The sequence below is a fragment of the Triticum urartu genome, chromosome 7A, assembly GCF_056163025.1.
Source record: "Triticum urartu cultivar PI428250 chromosome 7A, HENAU_Tu73, whole genome shotgun sequence".
NCBI classification, from domain to species: domain Eukaryota; kingdom Viridiplantae; phylum Streptophyta; class Magnoliopsida; order Poales; family Poaceae; genus Triticum; species Triticum urartu.
In genome coordinates this window covers 128,857,498-128,874,471 of record NC_141879.1, presented here as the reverse complement: position 1 = coordinate 128,874,471, position 16,974 = coordinate 128,857,498, and the positions used below count along the sequence as shown (strand labels likewise).

The following is a 16,974-nucleotide window of genomic DNA, read 5'->3' as shown; positions in this document are numbered from 1 at the left end:
ATAAATTTCTTAAATTTGAGTCCATTGCTTGCAAGGCTTGTTCTTCAGATAACATTTCTCCAATTTGTGTAATTGAATCCAATGCATACCGTTGCGTGGACAAACCAAACAAAGTCCACCTTTTCTCTTTCTGTTTCCGTTATGAGCGTATTCTGATTTTGTTACCGTCCGTGTTACCAATTTCTGAACCAAACGTGTCCCAGATCAATACCCGCTCAATTGTGCTGATACTTGGCATAAATGTTCGGTTTGATGCTTGGCATAAATGTTCGGTTTGATGCTTGCAGTCGTAAAATACATAGGACCTGTTACATAACTCGGCACGCGTGTGCAATACAATAAGATGAGATTACTATGGCTATATCTGGATGGAGTACAATTTTTCTTTTTTGTGTGTGTGGGAGTACAAATTTTCTTTCTATGTGTGGGAATACAACAAGTACAGCTTGTCGAGAAGAAAGACCCGCGCGTTATTCATGCAAAAAATACCTGAAAAAAACAAAGGAGAAAGGAACATGCATGTGCAATATACAAACACCAATCGACGGCAAGGATTTCGGGCGTGCCCATGCATGCATGTGCATGTGCATGTACCTCCCTAGCTGGACGTCGGGAGCTAGGTGGAGTAGGCCAAATGCGTCTTTATGTCCGAGATCAAGAATCCGTTGAAGTTGGAGCCCGACGAGGCGGCGTAGGCGCCTATGCCGTCGAACACGAGCCAGTCCCCCATCTGCATCTCCGGCAGCTGGTACCCGCTCACCACCTTGTCGCGGGAGTCGCACGTCGGCCCGAACACCGTCGACGCGTACTTCTTCTCGCCGCCGGGCGGAAGCTGGGCGGCGAGCGGCCTGGGGCGCGGCACGTAGTCGCCCAGGATGGTGCAGCTGAGGGCGCCGTAGATGCCGTCGTCGATCCAGTACTGGCGCACCTCGCCGCGCGTGCGCCTGCCGATGACCCGCGCCGCGAGCGTGAATGCCGTCTCGGCGAAGTACTGCCCCGGCTCGCCGATCACCTCCACGCCGCACCCGCGCGGGAAGTGCTGCGCGAGCGCGTCGCCGATGGCCTCCGCCGCCCCCTCGAACGTGGCGTCCGGCATGAATCCGCCGCCGATGTCGAGCACGCGCATGGGCGGCATGCCGAGCTGCGCGGCCGCGTCGAACGCCGCGCGAGCGGCCTCGATCGCGCCGCGGTACACGTCGACGCGGGACGTGCACGCCCCGACGTGGAACGCCACGCCGGCGACGCGGAGCCCCGTGCTCTGCGCGGCCCGCAGGAGCGGGACCACCTCGTCGGCGCGCGCGCCGTACTTGGTGCCGAGGTCGATCTTGGCGTCCGGGTTGTCGGGGCCCTTGATGCGGAGGAGGAGGTCGCAGCCCGGGTGGCAGCGCTTCACCTTGGCCACCTCGTCCTCGGTGTCGTAGGTGGCGAGGTTGACGCCCACCTCGGCCGCGTACCTGAGGTGCGCCTCGGGCTTGCACGGGTTCGCGTACACGATGCTCCCGGGCCCGACGACGCCGAGCGCGAGGACGGCCTCGATCTCGGCGCGGCTGGCGCAGTCGAATCCCGCGCCGAGAGTCGCCATCGCGCCCAGCATCGCCGGCTCGGGGTTGCACTTGACGGCGTAGTAGGGCCGCACGCCGTCCAGCGCGCGGCACCAGCCGCTGTACAGGTCGACGACCTTGGCGAGGTCAAAGACGAAGAAGGCGCCCTGCTCCTCGGTGCCAGCGATGGAGCGCACGACGCCGGCAACGGCGTCCTTCTCGCTGCCCTTGAACGCGCGCACCTTCCGGCCCTTCACACCGGGGGCCGCCAGCACCGCCTGCATTGCGCTGCCTCCGGCCATGTCTGTCCGGCCGCGATCTAGTGGTGGACACGAAGAGCCGAATCCTATTCCTAGCTAGCTCCCCGGCGAGGTGTGTGCGCGGCTTGGGTGGCTGGGATGAACTGAACTAGCTAGCTAGGCTCTTATATATAGTGCGTGCGTGCATGGTATGGCTGTGGAAATGCGACGCCGCGGCTGGCGTACGTGCGTCTGCGCGTGCTGCATAACGAGTTTTTTTTTCCAACCCGGCATAACCCCTTTTCATTACTTGCATAACGAAAATACAACAGTTCAGACGACAACAAGAAAAATGTAGAAAGAGAAAAGCGAGTTCAAAGCATCATTGGGAAACCCACGGTAATGATGTAGTATGCCACAGTAATGGTACGTGACCTAGACATGTTTCGGTTTTCTTCATGAACAGTGCCTATTCTTTTAACTTGCACAAACTAGAGAATGTCCCAAGGTCAACTACTCCATGGGATATACACATGAACTCGATCAGAGATAGGAGTAACTGGCATTGAACTCTTTCTTGGCAATTTGAACGGCTAATAGTGGTGTTTGCCTCGCATATCAGACGGAAGATCTGGTTATAAATCGAGTTATGTGATGGTAAACTGTAGGCCTCGACGCTGGCCTATTTTGTCGCATGTTTGCCGTTTCAGAAGTCGATCGGGTGTTTGTTTTCTTCTAGCAGATCTATCATCACCTCCAACGGTAAGAAAATGTATGCCACCAAGGAGAGCGGTTGATCGGTGGTGCCCCTACCGTGGTCGAAGACACGACCGAGTACAAGATTGTGGCATGCACTACAAACATTACTGGCCCCCGCTGCCATAGATGATGGCCGTCTTTGCCTTCTTACTTCATATCAGGAGCCGCCGGCCATGACCTGACAACCCATGGTGCTTAGAAGGTACACCGAGACGAGAAGCTCGTGATTTTCATGCTCGGTCTACCTGATCAGCTCGTTGCCAGCTAGGCTCATGAAAACATTGAATTATGGGCGGACTAATAATAATATAATGTGTTGAGTTTCTCTTTAACCAAGCCCTACTTGCCAGACAGGCCTGGAGGCTCTTAATCAATCCTAACAGTCTATGTGCGCAGGTACTGGAAGCCAAATACTATCCGAGGGGTGTCTTGAGGACACGATCTTCCCCGGGAATGCATCCCCCACTTAGCAGGCCATCCAGTATGGGCTTGAGCTCTTGATAAAGGGCCTAGTCTGGCGCGTGGATGACGGATAAAGCATCAGGATCTGGTGGGACCGTTGGCTGCCCATGCAGCCGACTGGGCGCCCGATCACACAGCAAGGAACATGCAGGATTCGACGAGTGCCAGAGCTCCTGGATGCGTCTGGTGCTTGGCGGCTGGACCTCCTACAACGCCACTTCCTACCGGCGGACGTGCATACCATGACCAACATCCGCACGTCGACCCGCATCACCGACAACATGATCGCCTGGAGCCCGGAGAAGAATGGTATCTTTACCGTTCGCTCCACCTACCGCCTTGCCATGGACGAGCGCGAACGTTCATCTGCGACAGCCACGAGCAGGGCACCAGATGGTCATCGCACCATCTAAAAGATCATATGGGGGTGCTCTGCTCCCCCTAAGGTACGTGTGTTTGCTTGGAGAGTTGTGTCCTACTCGCTTGCTACTTGGGCCAACAAATTTTCTCGCCATCTGGCGCTTACTAACATATGCCCCCTATGTGGTATGGAACGTGAGAACGGGTTCCATGTGTTCTACAGGTGCCCATTGGCTCATGAACCGTGGCATGCCATGGCCTTGGATTGGCCAATCCCGGAGGTGGACACTATATGCAATAATGGTTCGGAGTGGCTACTCTCCCTCCTTGAGCCGCTGTCAGAAACGGCGCGTATGGTTGTCCTTATGACCATGTGGAGAGTTTGGTATGTGCGGAATGAGATCACACATGACAAGGCGCCTCCCCTAACAGAAGCATCTCGCCGTTTCCTCCATGGGTACATCACCTCTCTGCTTTATATCCATCAACACCCTCATGGCGACTTGGAGAAAGGGAAAATGGTGGTGCATGATAGCCTCCCGGTTATACACACAAGGGAAGTGCCCAAGCCGGAGTTGCATTGAACCCCTCCTCCACCGGGGTGGGCTAGGCTCAATACAGATGGCAGCCATGTCCCTCCAACCGGAGAGGCAGGGGATGGTATGATTCTTTGTGATGATAGAGGCAACATCATCTATACTGCTTGTAGACAGCTCCTTACATGCGATAATGACCTTGGGGCAGAGCTGGCTGCGTGCAGAGAGAGGGCCTGGAGCTTGCGCTTTACCGTACGAACCCGCCCATTATGGTTGAGCTCGACTGTGCCAAAGCGGTGTCTATGCTGCTAGCACGTACTGGAGATAGATCGCAGTACCGTATGCTCGTTGAGGAGATTCGAAAACTAGCACAAGATGCTCGTAGGGAGATTTCTTTTACTCTTATTAGTCATTCGCAGAATAAGGTTAGTCATGTGCTTGCCGCGTATGGACGTGCTACACCCCGCACTGCAGTTTGGCTGTGCTCGACTGCCTGGGGCTGGACTTTGTTGTAAATCTTTCGAAGGCTGATATGCCTCCTTAAGTAATGAAATCTCCCTTTACCCCGCAGAAAAAATAATGTGTTGAGTTTCATGTCACTGGCTGTAAGACCTGGAATTATGGTCTGCAACTAATCTAATGTGGCTGTGAGAAATTTAAAACAGAAAATGCCGCCCGATGATCCCGCGGCTCACTCGTATCGTTTCCGTCAAAACCGAAAATTAAAATAAATAAAATGCAGACCTGAAAAAGAGGCCGGCATGGCCAAGGTACGTGCTTTCCCCGAATCATTTTCATCCCCATCGATACCAAATCATTGAGGACATGTACATGGCTGCGAGCTTCAATCGAGAATTATGCGTTATGGAACGAAGTGGTGTCTTGATGGGTCGGTCCTTCGCTTGGACGCTTGGTGGAGTTATACCGACGCCCACTCCTCCCATGTTTCCGATTCTCTCCTTGGACACTCCTCTCCTTAAATAAATAGAAATGGAAAATGAGGTAGTACTACCTCTGTCGTCCTGGGTTATTGATCCTTATTGTAATCTGTGCCAAATTTTGATCATAAATTTAACTAACAAAATATTCATGCATGTCTTTAAAAATTATGTCATTCAAAACTATGTTTAAATACGAATTCAACGATATAACTTTTTTTAATATGCACTAACATTTTATCAGTTAAATCTTTGATCAAAATTTAGCACAAATTACAAAGGGAATAAACCAGGATGGAGGTAGTACTAGTAGTACACATCAACGGTGGGATGATTCTCCAAGAAATCAATTGAACTTAAAATTGTGGAGCCAACAAATCAACCGCATTGAGATGCGTGTCTAACTAATCAATTACCTTTGGAAATTTGTAGCCAAGAAATGAATGAGTAATTCAACTACAGGAGGAGGTAGGCTGCCATGTGAAGCTCTCTTTCAGGCCAAGCCAAGGATCATAGCCTCATGCTGTTGCTTTTGTAGATTTTTCTTCTTCAGTTTAGAGTATGATTTTGCCTTCAAGGCTTGAATAAGTTTGAGTGCAAATTAAAACTCAAAAATGATAAATTGAGCTGACCGATCATAGCCTCACGGTGTTGCTTTTGTAGATTTTTCTTCTTCAGTTTAGAGTATGATTTTGCCTTCAAGGCTTGAATAAGTTTGAGTGCAAACTAAAACTCAAAAATGATAAATTGAGCTGACCGATTAATGATTATTATGGTTTCATTCAAACTCACAATTGATAAAACATTTTTTATTGTAGAATTGTTTTTATTTATTATAGAATTGTTGTAAAACTGAACTTATTGACAAGTCCTTTTCGTAAATTATGTATTTATTGATAATTTCTAGGGCCGAAGACAGAATATGAGTTGTAAAATTAAACTTATTAATACGTTCTTTTAATAAATTATAATAGTATGCAGTGGCGGAGCTAGACAAAATCTATTCATGGATGGGCAAAGACAAAATATGAGTGTTGGGTGTGGAACGAGGAGGCTAAAAAAATCATATCTAAGCCTTTCCATAAGTCTTCATTAAGGATGTGTTTGGTTCATGGATATGTTAGGATGGTTGTGTGGGGTATCCCCAACCACCTAGCTAGGTATAGCCTCTTTTTTTATTTGGTTGGGTAGGATGATAAATGATTGGAGATAGCCATGAATGTGTTTGGTTTGATGGATGAGTAATGGATAAAAAATATGATGAGTTTTTCTTATCGAGGTGGTGAGATTAAATTGCAACTTTTGCAACGGTACAATTTTTTAACCGAACAAAGATTAAAACAATGGCATGATCTAGATTAAAACATTGCTTCGTCCTCAGACGGATTTGTATTTGCAATGTAGCGGTGCACATAATAATTAGAAAATTGTCACGGCATAACATTGAGAGTTTAAGGCACGCTGTGTTTGCAATCACCATCGACATTACGGGTGCTTGTCAGTTTGCACTCGTCGCCATTAGCCCCAAACTACCATTTTGACAAACACCCTGTGAGCACCATGTAGTAGACAACCAAGCCTAGTGCCGTGTCCCCCGACGACACAGCTCTAAATGACGCAGTCAGAAAGGTGCCCACCAGTAGTGGTCTGCGTCCTCCCGGTGGCAGCTCATTATGCCCTGACGATACTCACCTCTACCAAGTTTGTGACATGCGACATTTTTTGTGTGTGAATGGGGCGTGCCAGGCAGAAGTCACATACGAGGAGAAAGCATGTGAGGCTGGATTGTATGTCTAGAGGCAGGCACATCGTACGATTGGGGAGGGGACTGATCTGGGTTGGCGCCGGTGGACCAACACCTTGCACTGCCCAAACAAAAAAGGAAATTTATCTCTATTCCTAATGGAGCAGTTGGTAGTTTCCGCCGGTCAATTTTTGTCCCACCACTTTCATCCGGGTTTTTTTCGTCGGTTAACCTTCGCCCACCTCCCACCACCCGGTGCAAAACCAAAAAAAAAACATACGCCACCATCCGTCTCTCGATCCACCCGATGCGGCCGCCCTATCTCCCTCATCTAGCGATGCAACGCCGCCCCTATCTCCCCGCTCCGCCGCCGCCGCCCCCCGCCTTCCACTATCACCCGCTCAGCCACCTCCACCCTCCTCTACATCGCCGGACGAACGGGCACACCTGGCGCGCCGCCTCGAGGCCGCGCTCGAGCAGGTGAGGAGGGAGTCGGTGCGGCAGGGCGCGGCCCTGGACGAGCTGAGGCGGCGGGCGCGCGCGGACGAGCTCCTCGTCGCCAGGCGGAGGGCCACCGAGGGCGTCGAGCGCCGCAAGGAGCAGATGCAGGCGCAGATCGAGCGGGTGCTGCCGCGCACCGGCAAGTGCAGGTACCTGCCTGCCCGCCCGTTTCTTCCTCTCAACGCGAGACTGGAATGCTTTGGCTATTGTGGCTGCCTGCGTTTGGTCCAATAGCATCTGTCAATAGCAAGGTCTGTACTCTGTACTGATACATTATGTAGCAACACTCTGTTTGTGCACTATCCTGTTCATGATGTTTGCTTCATGATATAACAGCAATTTTACTTCATCTTACTCTGTATACTTATGTCCTCTCTTTAGTTATACTTCTCTCGGGCTGACAAATTTCAATGCAGGCAGGGGTCTGGAAGTGCATGCCGCAGTATATACGGTGGATTTGTGAAATGGTGTATGGGAAAAGTAAGTTTTCTCTTGGTTAAGGCAGAGAAATTGAATTGGTTAATATGCATGTTTTTCTATTGTAAAACGATTGAGTTTGACCCTATACTTGTAGAATGATGATGGAAGTGACAGTATGGCAGTACAGCTTGTTGACGAATCGCATTGGGATGATCTTGTTATAATCATAGCAGTGGTATGTCAATGTGATCTCTGTTGTATAACAGATATTGCTTATCGAGTCATGGTTCCATTAACACCAATCCTTAACTATACAGTGACACCGTTTTACCATTTTTATCCCAACATCTTTCTCTTATTATGTTGCTTTGTGGAATTAGGTCAGTTCAAAGCAGAAGGAAACCAGTAGCACCAGTGGGATGCGGAACACTATTGAAACAAGCCCCCTCTTGCAGTACAGGGCCCAGGTGATTGCATTTTCATCTTTAACTTGTTTTTGGCACATATAGTACAATTTTTTTTACGAATCATCAAGGAAACAAAATACCCTCCTCTTGTGTGGACCCTCAAGTTTTGTTGTTTCAATTTTTTAAAAGTCTTTTGGCCATTTATCTCTTTAGCTGCAGCTTACTGTTTCTTGCTCTCACTCTGCACTGCACTACTTTTTCTTGTATTCCAGACTGTAGTGCCAAGTCGCATATTGAAAATGGAGGAGGCCATCAAGAATTGTGATTCTGAATCCTTTGCTAGGTTAACTTGTGCAGATAGCAACCAGTTTCATGTTGTATGTTTGGACACGAGTCCTCCCATGTTCTACATGAATGATACGCCACACAGGTAGTTTTTTGGCAGTCCTGATTTTGAGGTTCTGTTAGTACTGAAATCCCAGAGTTGAGGATCGCTCTTTCAACCAACTGCAGGATAATTAGCCTTGTGGAGAAGTGGAACCACTCGGAAGGAACCCCACATGTATATTCTGTTCCTGTTTAACACTTGCTACCTTGTTTTAAATTCTTCTGACCTGCGTCAGTGCTGCATATAGGGTTCTAAAATAAGGTTGGTTAAGCTTTGTTATGATATGCCGGTACAATAAGTTTTCACTGCACTGGATATAACATATTTAACTAGCATCACACAATGAAGTAATTTAACTTAATTTAAAAGAGCAACAAAATTATTGCCCTCTTTCTGAAAAAGGTCCAGAAAATACGAGTTTAAGCTTCCAATCCTTTGGTTTTTAGGGAACATATAGTTCAGTTTGAAGAGTTCATGATGAAAACATATTCCCGCAGCCACTGCCTCCTCGATCTACGCTAGCCTGCAGCAGCAAGGTCAGCCCCCACACTCTGCATTTTTTTCTTCAGGTCTTGGCACAGGAAACTGAAAAGGAGATGCTCCTAAAGTCACCACATTTAGGAAAACGTAACAAGTCTTCTTTTGCCCCCCCCCCCCCCCCCCCACCCCACACACACACACACATGCAGCTTGTTGCCACACTGGCCAACTCCTAGCAAGGTATGTCCGAGGGTCGCTTGGGACTTGGGAGGTGCAGAGTGGTGAATTAGTGCATCGGGTCCCTCAGGAAGGTGTTGCGGTCAGTGGAGAGGTGGGAAGATTTGGTTGTTCCAAATGCACATATAATTTAATAAGCATATATACATCCCATGTATATGCAGCCTACAAAATATATGCATCGAAGTATTCATCTCTGCAGTTTTTAGGTTTTTCTTTTTTCTTGGTACCTTAGGCTCACATGGGTAGGAATAGGATATAAGCAAAGAGTAGCACGTTGGTTCAGGATTCATTTCTCCATCCAGTGATATTTATCATGTTGGTTCTGGAATTTGCTTTGATGCGTAAAGTCCAGGATTATTTTCTCCACCCTGTTTATTAATTCTGGGAGCATCTTACATATTTTATAAAATAAGGCATGTGCAATCATCAGTCTGTTTTTGTTTTCCCTAGGAAGGGCATTGTAACTATATCATGGTCAGAACATCGACCCTGTTAGTAATTTGGTTTAAAGAGTTTTGCTTCTGTACACCTCTTAAATGTTTGCACGAATCTTGAAGTTACTAAGAGTACCAGATAACAGGTCCTGGTTCTACAAAGAACTCCTTCGTATGTGTGACCGCAAACTCTTCTTTTTCCAGTATATAATGTTCATAACATAAACTCATGCTTGCTGAATTTGATAGGTGAAATGTGGAGTAAGAGGAGACACCAGACCAAGATGCAATGAATATTTTGCTTCGTGGTGATTGGGCAGATGACTATCAACACCAACTGCAGCATCGTCCATCTTGCGAGCATACTACCAAGCTGCGCAGGTATGGAAATGCCATGTTGTGTTTTTTGTGAATAACACCTTTTTATCTTCATCTTGATAAGTCACTGCATTTTGTGTTTTTTGCACGGTGGTTCAGTATGAGAGATAGAATAGTTAGTGTAGGAAACTTATGTACGAGGGGCTCAGATTCAGTTAGTTTTTATGTGAGAGTGCATATGGTGTTGTTGCTACGAGTCTGCTGGTCAGTAACTTCCAGTTGGCTTCATCTACAGGGTTAAGGAGGATTTCACCAAGAAATAAAAACGGAGAAGAGGCCATAAGTGCTACTACCAATAGCCTCAAACAAGAAAATGGATACTTTCCGTGATATCTGTGCAATATTTCAAAAGTTTTAGCAAGTGTCTAATCATATAACGTGAATAACAAATTACTATTAGTATGAGCAGTGTGCATGGTTCATAAAAGAGTAAACAATGTGAGTTACTATTCTATACAGTGGATATCTTCTTTTTCCAGGCCTAAGCTTAAAGAACAAGTGAGGTATTGTGACCAACACCCTGAGGAGATTGACACACTTGTAGAAGTGAAGGCTCAGTTTTCAGAGGCGAAGAAATGCCACAAAACTTCAAGAAGGTGCGTGTCTATTGTACTTTCAGTCTGATAGTGACTGATTCCTATGGGGTTATTTCCGAAACTTTGTCCTGTTTGCTTAGTTCCTTACAAGTTGTAATCTAACCTTGAACTGCTTATCAATAGCTGAGCTTCAGTTAAAACTACTACAAAAACGTAAGAAAACTCTTAATATTGTTGCTCGATTTTGCAACTTCCATCTCAGCTAAGCTCGTCAGACCCACTTAGAGTATGTGAACTTCTCCTGTTTCTGCATCGGTGATTGGCATCACCGACAACAGTTTTCTACTACAGATCTTGATCTAGCTGAAGCAGGGAGCAATGCCTAGCTGTAGATGTTGGCCCTTCTTTATGAAGATAAGTTTAGCCTTTAGGCAAAGCAAAAGTTAAAAAATTAGTGCAATTTCTCGATTGTTTTATTCTGCGTTCTTATTCCGGTACAATTTCAGAAAATTAGTACCCATTATCTTTTAAAGGGGAGATTCATAACCAACCCAAATTAGTGCCCCTTCAAAGTCACTTGGCTTTTTCTTCACGTGGATGGCGGAGGCGGCGGCAATCACTCGAGGCGGCTGGGGCACCTCGGGCTGGGGGCTTTGCGCTGAGTCCAGGGCAGCTCCCTGGCCGTGCGGTGGCAACCGACAACCCCATGGCTGGTGGTGCTGGCGATGGTGTGCATGGTGGCGGCCGCGGATCTGGATCCCATCCAGATCCGTCATTGATTCTTCACGTGGATGGTCGGTAGCGCGATGAGGGCCCCGGTGAAGGGATGGAGGGTCTCCGGCGGAGTTCCGGCGGCAACATACGTCTTTATGGCAAAGCTTTGCACGGTTCTAGCCAGCCGGGAGATCGGGACGACACGGCTTCCGGTGAAAACCGCGTCTGACTGCGGTCTTGGCGGACGATGGCGGTGTCTCTGATGTCGTTTCCTTCTCAAGGCCTTGTCGTTGCAGGTCACGTGAACTCGATCGGGATGTTCTGGGGGAAACCCTAGATCTGGGTCTACCGGATCGGACAATGACGGCGCCTTCGGTGTCGTTCTCCCTCCTGGGAGCATTGCTTTGGATCAAGTGTTGGCTAGAGGGGACAAGAGGGGGAACGGTGTTACATCTACTGCAAGGCGCCACGGAGTTCCGACGACGGGCGCGTGTGGATGGATATGTGCAGGATGGTGGCGTTGTCTAACGCCATGGTGGCATTGACGATAGGCCTGGCAAGGTGGATGCGTCAGTACCTGCTCTGGAGATGGATCGACATCGACAGAAGACGGCGGCGGCTGCAAGCTGAGATCGTTAATACGGATGTTAATTATGTCGAGATTGCTTGCAGGTCAGCGGCGTCAGGTCTGGAGATGCGGATGCCCCTACATAGCGTGGCGCCAGTGGCACGTCGGGGATCCTTCATCACCCAAGGTAAACCTACGCTTGACTTCCTTCCTTATTCCCCTCATGTTTCGATGTTTGTTAGCTACCATTAGATTGGATCTTGGTTCTCTATGTGAATGGTTGTACATAGTAAATTTTGGTGATCTATTTTGGACTAATGAGGTTTCTAGGGTCAATTAGTATGGCACAAACTGTGTTGGTCTTGAACGTATGTATGCTTTCTCAAATTGTATTGATTTCCCTTCCAGGAACAAACGCAATCGGCACTACTACATTACTGCAGTCTGCACATGCTGTGTTGAGGGGATTGGAGGAGTTGGTAGCACGCCATAAAATTTTGCTTACCTTCTCTAAAATCATGCTTGTTTCATTCATTGCTTCACATCACCAAGTTATTGGTGCGATTGAGGTATGCATCTTTTTTTAGATAATAGAAGGCATGTATCTGAACTTCTAAAGAAACACGCTATGTGAGTTAACTATGTACTATATTTGACGAATCGTCGTGTAAGCTTTGTAGTTCAGAAAAATATCTTGTTTCTTACTCCCTCTGTCCCAAAATTCTTGTCTTACATTTGTCTAGATACTGATGTATCTAATACTAAAATATGACTTGATACATTCGTATTTAGACAAATCTAAGACAAGAATTTTGGGACGGAGGGAGTACATCATGTGGTCAGCAGAATGGAGAAGCAAAAGAGAACATCTATCATTTAGTTCAGTAATATCATATTTTAGGCGTTGTCATTTTATGCGTGTTCAGAAAGTTCCCATATTAAATTTATCATTTCATAAATATACTATGACTCTGAAGTTTGTTTATTTTATATTATTCTTGCCCTAATTCCATCACATCATTAACAAGCTCATTGCTTCTAAGAAGTGCACCCATGTAACAAGCTTCTATAACTTGTATTTTTTTGGTACAGTCCAAGCTTGTTTGCACTACTGGATGCCGCTCCATTTAACTCCATGTGCTGTTTGGTAAAAACCGATTCACGTTTTACATCCAAAAGTTGTATTCTTTGACACTACAAAATGCACGCCAATAATTCTTCATGCATTTTGTTTTATAGGTCACACTACCATATTATATATTGGAAATATTCAATAACATAGGATTTCTTTTTTACTTTATACTTACACAGATGTGCAAGAGAAAAGGTTTGCGTATGGTTCAATGCAACTAGAACAGGCTGGTGGGGGAGGGGGGTGGGGGTCGATTTATGTTCGAGAAGAAACTTTGGGTTCTCCTTTTATGATTGTACTTTTTATTTCGGAATAGGATATTCGAAAGTAGAAATATCTTATGAAAGATCTTGATGGGTAGACAACAAATATACAGGATAAGCATGTGTGGTAATGTTGGATCAATGAACGACAATTTTGGTTTCAGTTTGATTTACGCCTATGTATCATCATACCCTTACTTTTTAAAAACATAAGTTCAAAATTATATTTATATGATTTTGGGTGGGTGGGTGGAGGGGGGGGGGGGGGGGGGGGGTTAATATTTGCCGGTCTATGCCTACCAGAAGAGCGTCATGTTACTAACAGAAGAGTGCCATGTTACTTTGTATCCTGTCATTTCAAGTCCTTGGAAATTCTAAATCATGTTCTAATGTTGGAAATGTTGTTTTTTCTTTTGCAGATTTTATAGGGGTAGAGAGTTTGTGCGAAAGTGCAGGGGTGCCGGTGGTACAGGTTGAATTGAACCCATGGAAGATTTCAACTCATAATCTTTGCTGTCAATCGTACACAAAAGTTCCTAATTTTTTTAACCTGTCTTGGAAGTAAATTGCCATTTCTTTTTTAGATTGACTCATGGTAATACTAGCATGTACACACATGGATGCACGTCTGAACATTTTGTTGTGATTTTGTAGATAAGAAATTACAAAGATATAAACGAACCAACCTTCTTTGTAATTATGTATTTTACTCCTTATAATTGCCAGCAAGGACTAGCTATTTTATCATATTTTCATCTAAAAGAGAACCCTGGCGTGTCACAACATCTACGACGCAGTGTGGAGCAATGCAATGTCACAATGGCATTGGAGGCAATGGACTATTTTAACTCAGTGTTATAAATATGAAAGGAAACAAAGGAAGACGACAACACATATTAGGACCATGGTATGTGTATAATATATTTCTAGAAATGCATAACCAATATGTTGATATGTCTAGACACTTGTCACTATTGTCAAATGTATGTGATAGTGAGAGAATATTAACGTAAGGTGTTTAATGTACTATCATCCATGGATAGAAAGGATATGAACCATGACAAAGAAGAGCAATCACTATGTGATAGCAATATCGGAGATGAGGTCATAGGGTTCGCTGAAAATAGGACGCTGGAAGGGAGAATGAAGATGGTGTCATGTCTTCTTGCGGCTTTGACTGAGGAGTAAATAGAATGAAGATGGTGTCAATGTCTTGATGCGGTTTTGAGCGAGGAGTAAATAGAAAGAAACAGAGAGAAGAGAATGATTGTCTTATGTATTCCCACAATTTTTCTCACAATTCTGATATGTATCTAGAATTACATTATCTATGTATGTAGAAAAGCCGAGGGTTTGCATCTTGGTGAACAAGATAAAAGATGACCACAACTTATGCCTTTGTGCTTATCTATATTTCTCTTGTGCCCGTAGCAGCGCACGGGCATTCTACTAGTTGTAGATAAGGGACCAACACCCAGTTTTAGCCACATCATTTCCTATTCAAAAAGATGTAATGCTCCGAACAAAGCTCAGATTCTCTCCTGGCCTCTATTAAAGGGCCAGAAGCCCAATGCCATCGTATTCCTAAGGTAGTCTTCCGTTTCCTTTATATTCGACATGTCATTTTTTTAAAATCAATTTAATCACTATCTTATTCACAGATCACAAGTTTCTTGTGGCCGCACATATATAAGTGGCACTTCCAGCGAAAAACCCATGAGCTAGCTATTGCCTTGACCTGGACCTTCATAAAGACATGCACCTAAATTTCACAAGAGAAAAGAAAGTGGTGCTAGTCAGGAGCCACATGCTTCGCACTCATGGCCATGGCAAATAATTAATAGCCTTTGTTTAGTGAAACATTTTCTTCAAAAAATAAATAAATAGAAGTGATAATAAAATGATGCATATGCTTCCACCGAACCAAGTTATATAAGATGGTAGAGCATTATAGACAGAACAACAGTAGTTCTTACAGAAGTGAAAGAGAACAACAAAGAGGTACTTCAAAGTTTGCCATGGTTCTGATGTGGTCTTCCACCGGGACTCAAATTGCAACTCATGAGATTGGGAGATATTGGGAACCGCTTGTATGTGTATTGGTCATCACGACCTTCTCCATTGCCCTTGTTGCCTACTTGATGTGAACGTCCCACTATTGCTGTTCTAAGCTAGGGTAAGTGGCCTTGGCTTGGGGAACAAACTTGTGGGACTCCGGGTACAATATGGTCGTACTGAACTGGGCCACGTAGTCTGTAGATTGAGTTCGGCTCCATGCCTCCATATCAATCCTCAACTTTTTTGGAATGCGATGGATAGATACTGGGGTATATTCTGAAGGATTCCGCCGCATGCTGTGCGCAGATATATATACGGGATGACGTACTTTTTTTTTCGAAAAGGGAGGGCTCCCCGACCTCGTATCAGAATGATGCATACGATCATCTTATTAATCCAAATAAATAGGATCCAACAATGTCTCACAGTCTTCAAAAGCAAAATGTAAATAAAAAAAGGCTCACACAGAACCAAAAGGCTAGAAACACAAACTAGCCAAAAGAAGGATGCCACAACCGGCTGGCTAAAAAGAGATAGGTAAACTAATTGTCTATCCTATTACATGACCGCCATCCAAACCGGTTGAAGATATCCCGAGCTACCGTCTCTCGGCGGATAGATCCAGTAACCAAACGCTCCCTGGCCTCTGTCGGAGTGAGTAACGACCAGAAAGGATCAGCGTCGTAGCTTTGAAAATAACCTGCAAAAAATGAATGTGTGTTGTCATGTTAAAAACCAAATCATTCCTGCAATTCCAGAGCGCCCACACCAAGGCGCAGACTCCTACACGAATATGTCGCGCTAACTCGGGCTCTACCCCGTTAAGCCACATTCTAAATAACGTGTTGACTGAACTTGGTGGAGAAATATTGATAGCAATATGGACTGTCCTCCATAAAACTTTAGCTAGTGGGCAATCAAGAAAAATGTGTTTAATCGTTTCATCCCAATCACAGAAACTACACCTAGTAGGTTCTGTCCAATTACGCTTTGTCAATTTGTCTTTGGTTAAAATAACTTGTTTGTGGAGAAACCACATAAACACTTTAATTTTCAAAGGAACTTTGACAGCCCACACATGTTTGGAACTAGGAATCGAGCTTGAATTGATCACATCAACATACATTGATTTAACTGTAAATTCTCCCGACCTAGTAAGCTTCCAGCGTAATTTATCGGGTTATTGGGAAAGTTGAACGTCCATCAGTCTCCTTACTAGATGTAACCATTCTTCCCAACGATTGCCCACTAACGCCCTTCTGAACTGAATATTAAGGGGGATTGATTGAAATACCGTTGCAACAAAAACCTCACGTCGTTGAACAATACCTCTCCGAATAGGGGCTTATGTTGGATTGGCACGATATAATATAAATCCAAATAGGATTAAAAAAGAGGTAAATTGTGTCTAAATAATTAGACAACTAGGAATACTAATAATCTTCTCCTATCCTACTTTTTGATTCATTTAGTTCTTCAATTAACTCAAAGTTCTTTCTTTTTCTTTAAAGATTTCTGCCTTCCTTAAAATATCATAAACAGTTCTTGTTGGTTGAGCACCCTTTTCAAGGAAATAGAGAATAGCTGGAACATTTAAACAAGTTTGATTCTTTATCGGATCATAAAAACCTACTTTTTGAAGATCTCTTCCTTCTCTTCGAGATCGAACATCAATTGCAACGATTCGATAGACAACTTATTGGGATAGATGTAGATAAACAACGCCCCCCTAGAAACGTATAGGAGGTTTTCTCCTCATACGGCTCGAGAAAATAATTCGAATTTCTGTCGATAATAATAGAAATTAGACTATGACGTGCATTAATTTCCTTACAGAAAAAACAAATTTCATTTATACTCATGACTCAAGTGGGCT

The 16,974-nt window shown here is 45.2% G+C and overlaps 1 protein-coding gene and 1 pseudogene across 1 annotated transcript; one reads left to right on the top strand and one right to left on the bottom strand.

Moving 5' to 3' along the window:
• Window positions 1-479: 479 nt before the first annotated feature.
• LOC125524201 (ornithine decarboxylase pseudogene) lies at window positions 480-1,950 on the bottom strand (annotated as a pseudogene).
• Window positions 1,951-6,844: 4,894 nt separating this feature from the next.
• LOC125523663 (diphosphomevalonate decarboxylase MVD2, peroxisomal) lies at window positions 6,845-13,742 on the top strand. Its single transcript, XM_087533108.1, has 13 exons — window positions 6,845-7,229; window positions 7,497-7,560; window positions 7,655-7,735; window positions 7,881-7,967; window positions 8,180-8,337; window positions 8,421-8,469; window positions 8,742-8,831; window positions 9,699-9,830; window positions 10,063-10,423; window positions 11,750-11,832; window positions 12,054-12,214; window positions 12,738-12,792; window positions 13,460-13,742. Exons 1-7 carry the CDS (start codon window positions 7,183-7,185, stop codon window positions 8,760-8,762), a joined length of 507 nt encoding a protein of 168 aa, XP_087389234.1. The 5' UTR covers window positions 6,845-7,182; the 3' UTR covers window positions 8,763-8,831; window positions 9,699-9,830; window positions 10,063-10,423; window positions 11,750-11,832; window positions 12,054-12,214; window positions 12,738-12,792; window positions 13,460-13,742.
• Window positions 13,743-16,974: the final 3,232 nt, after the last annotated feature.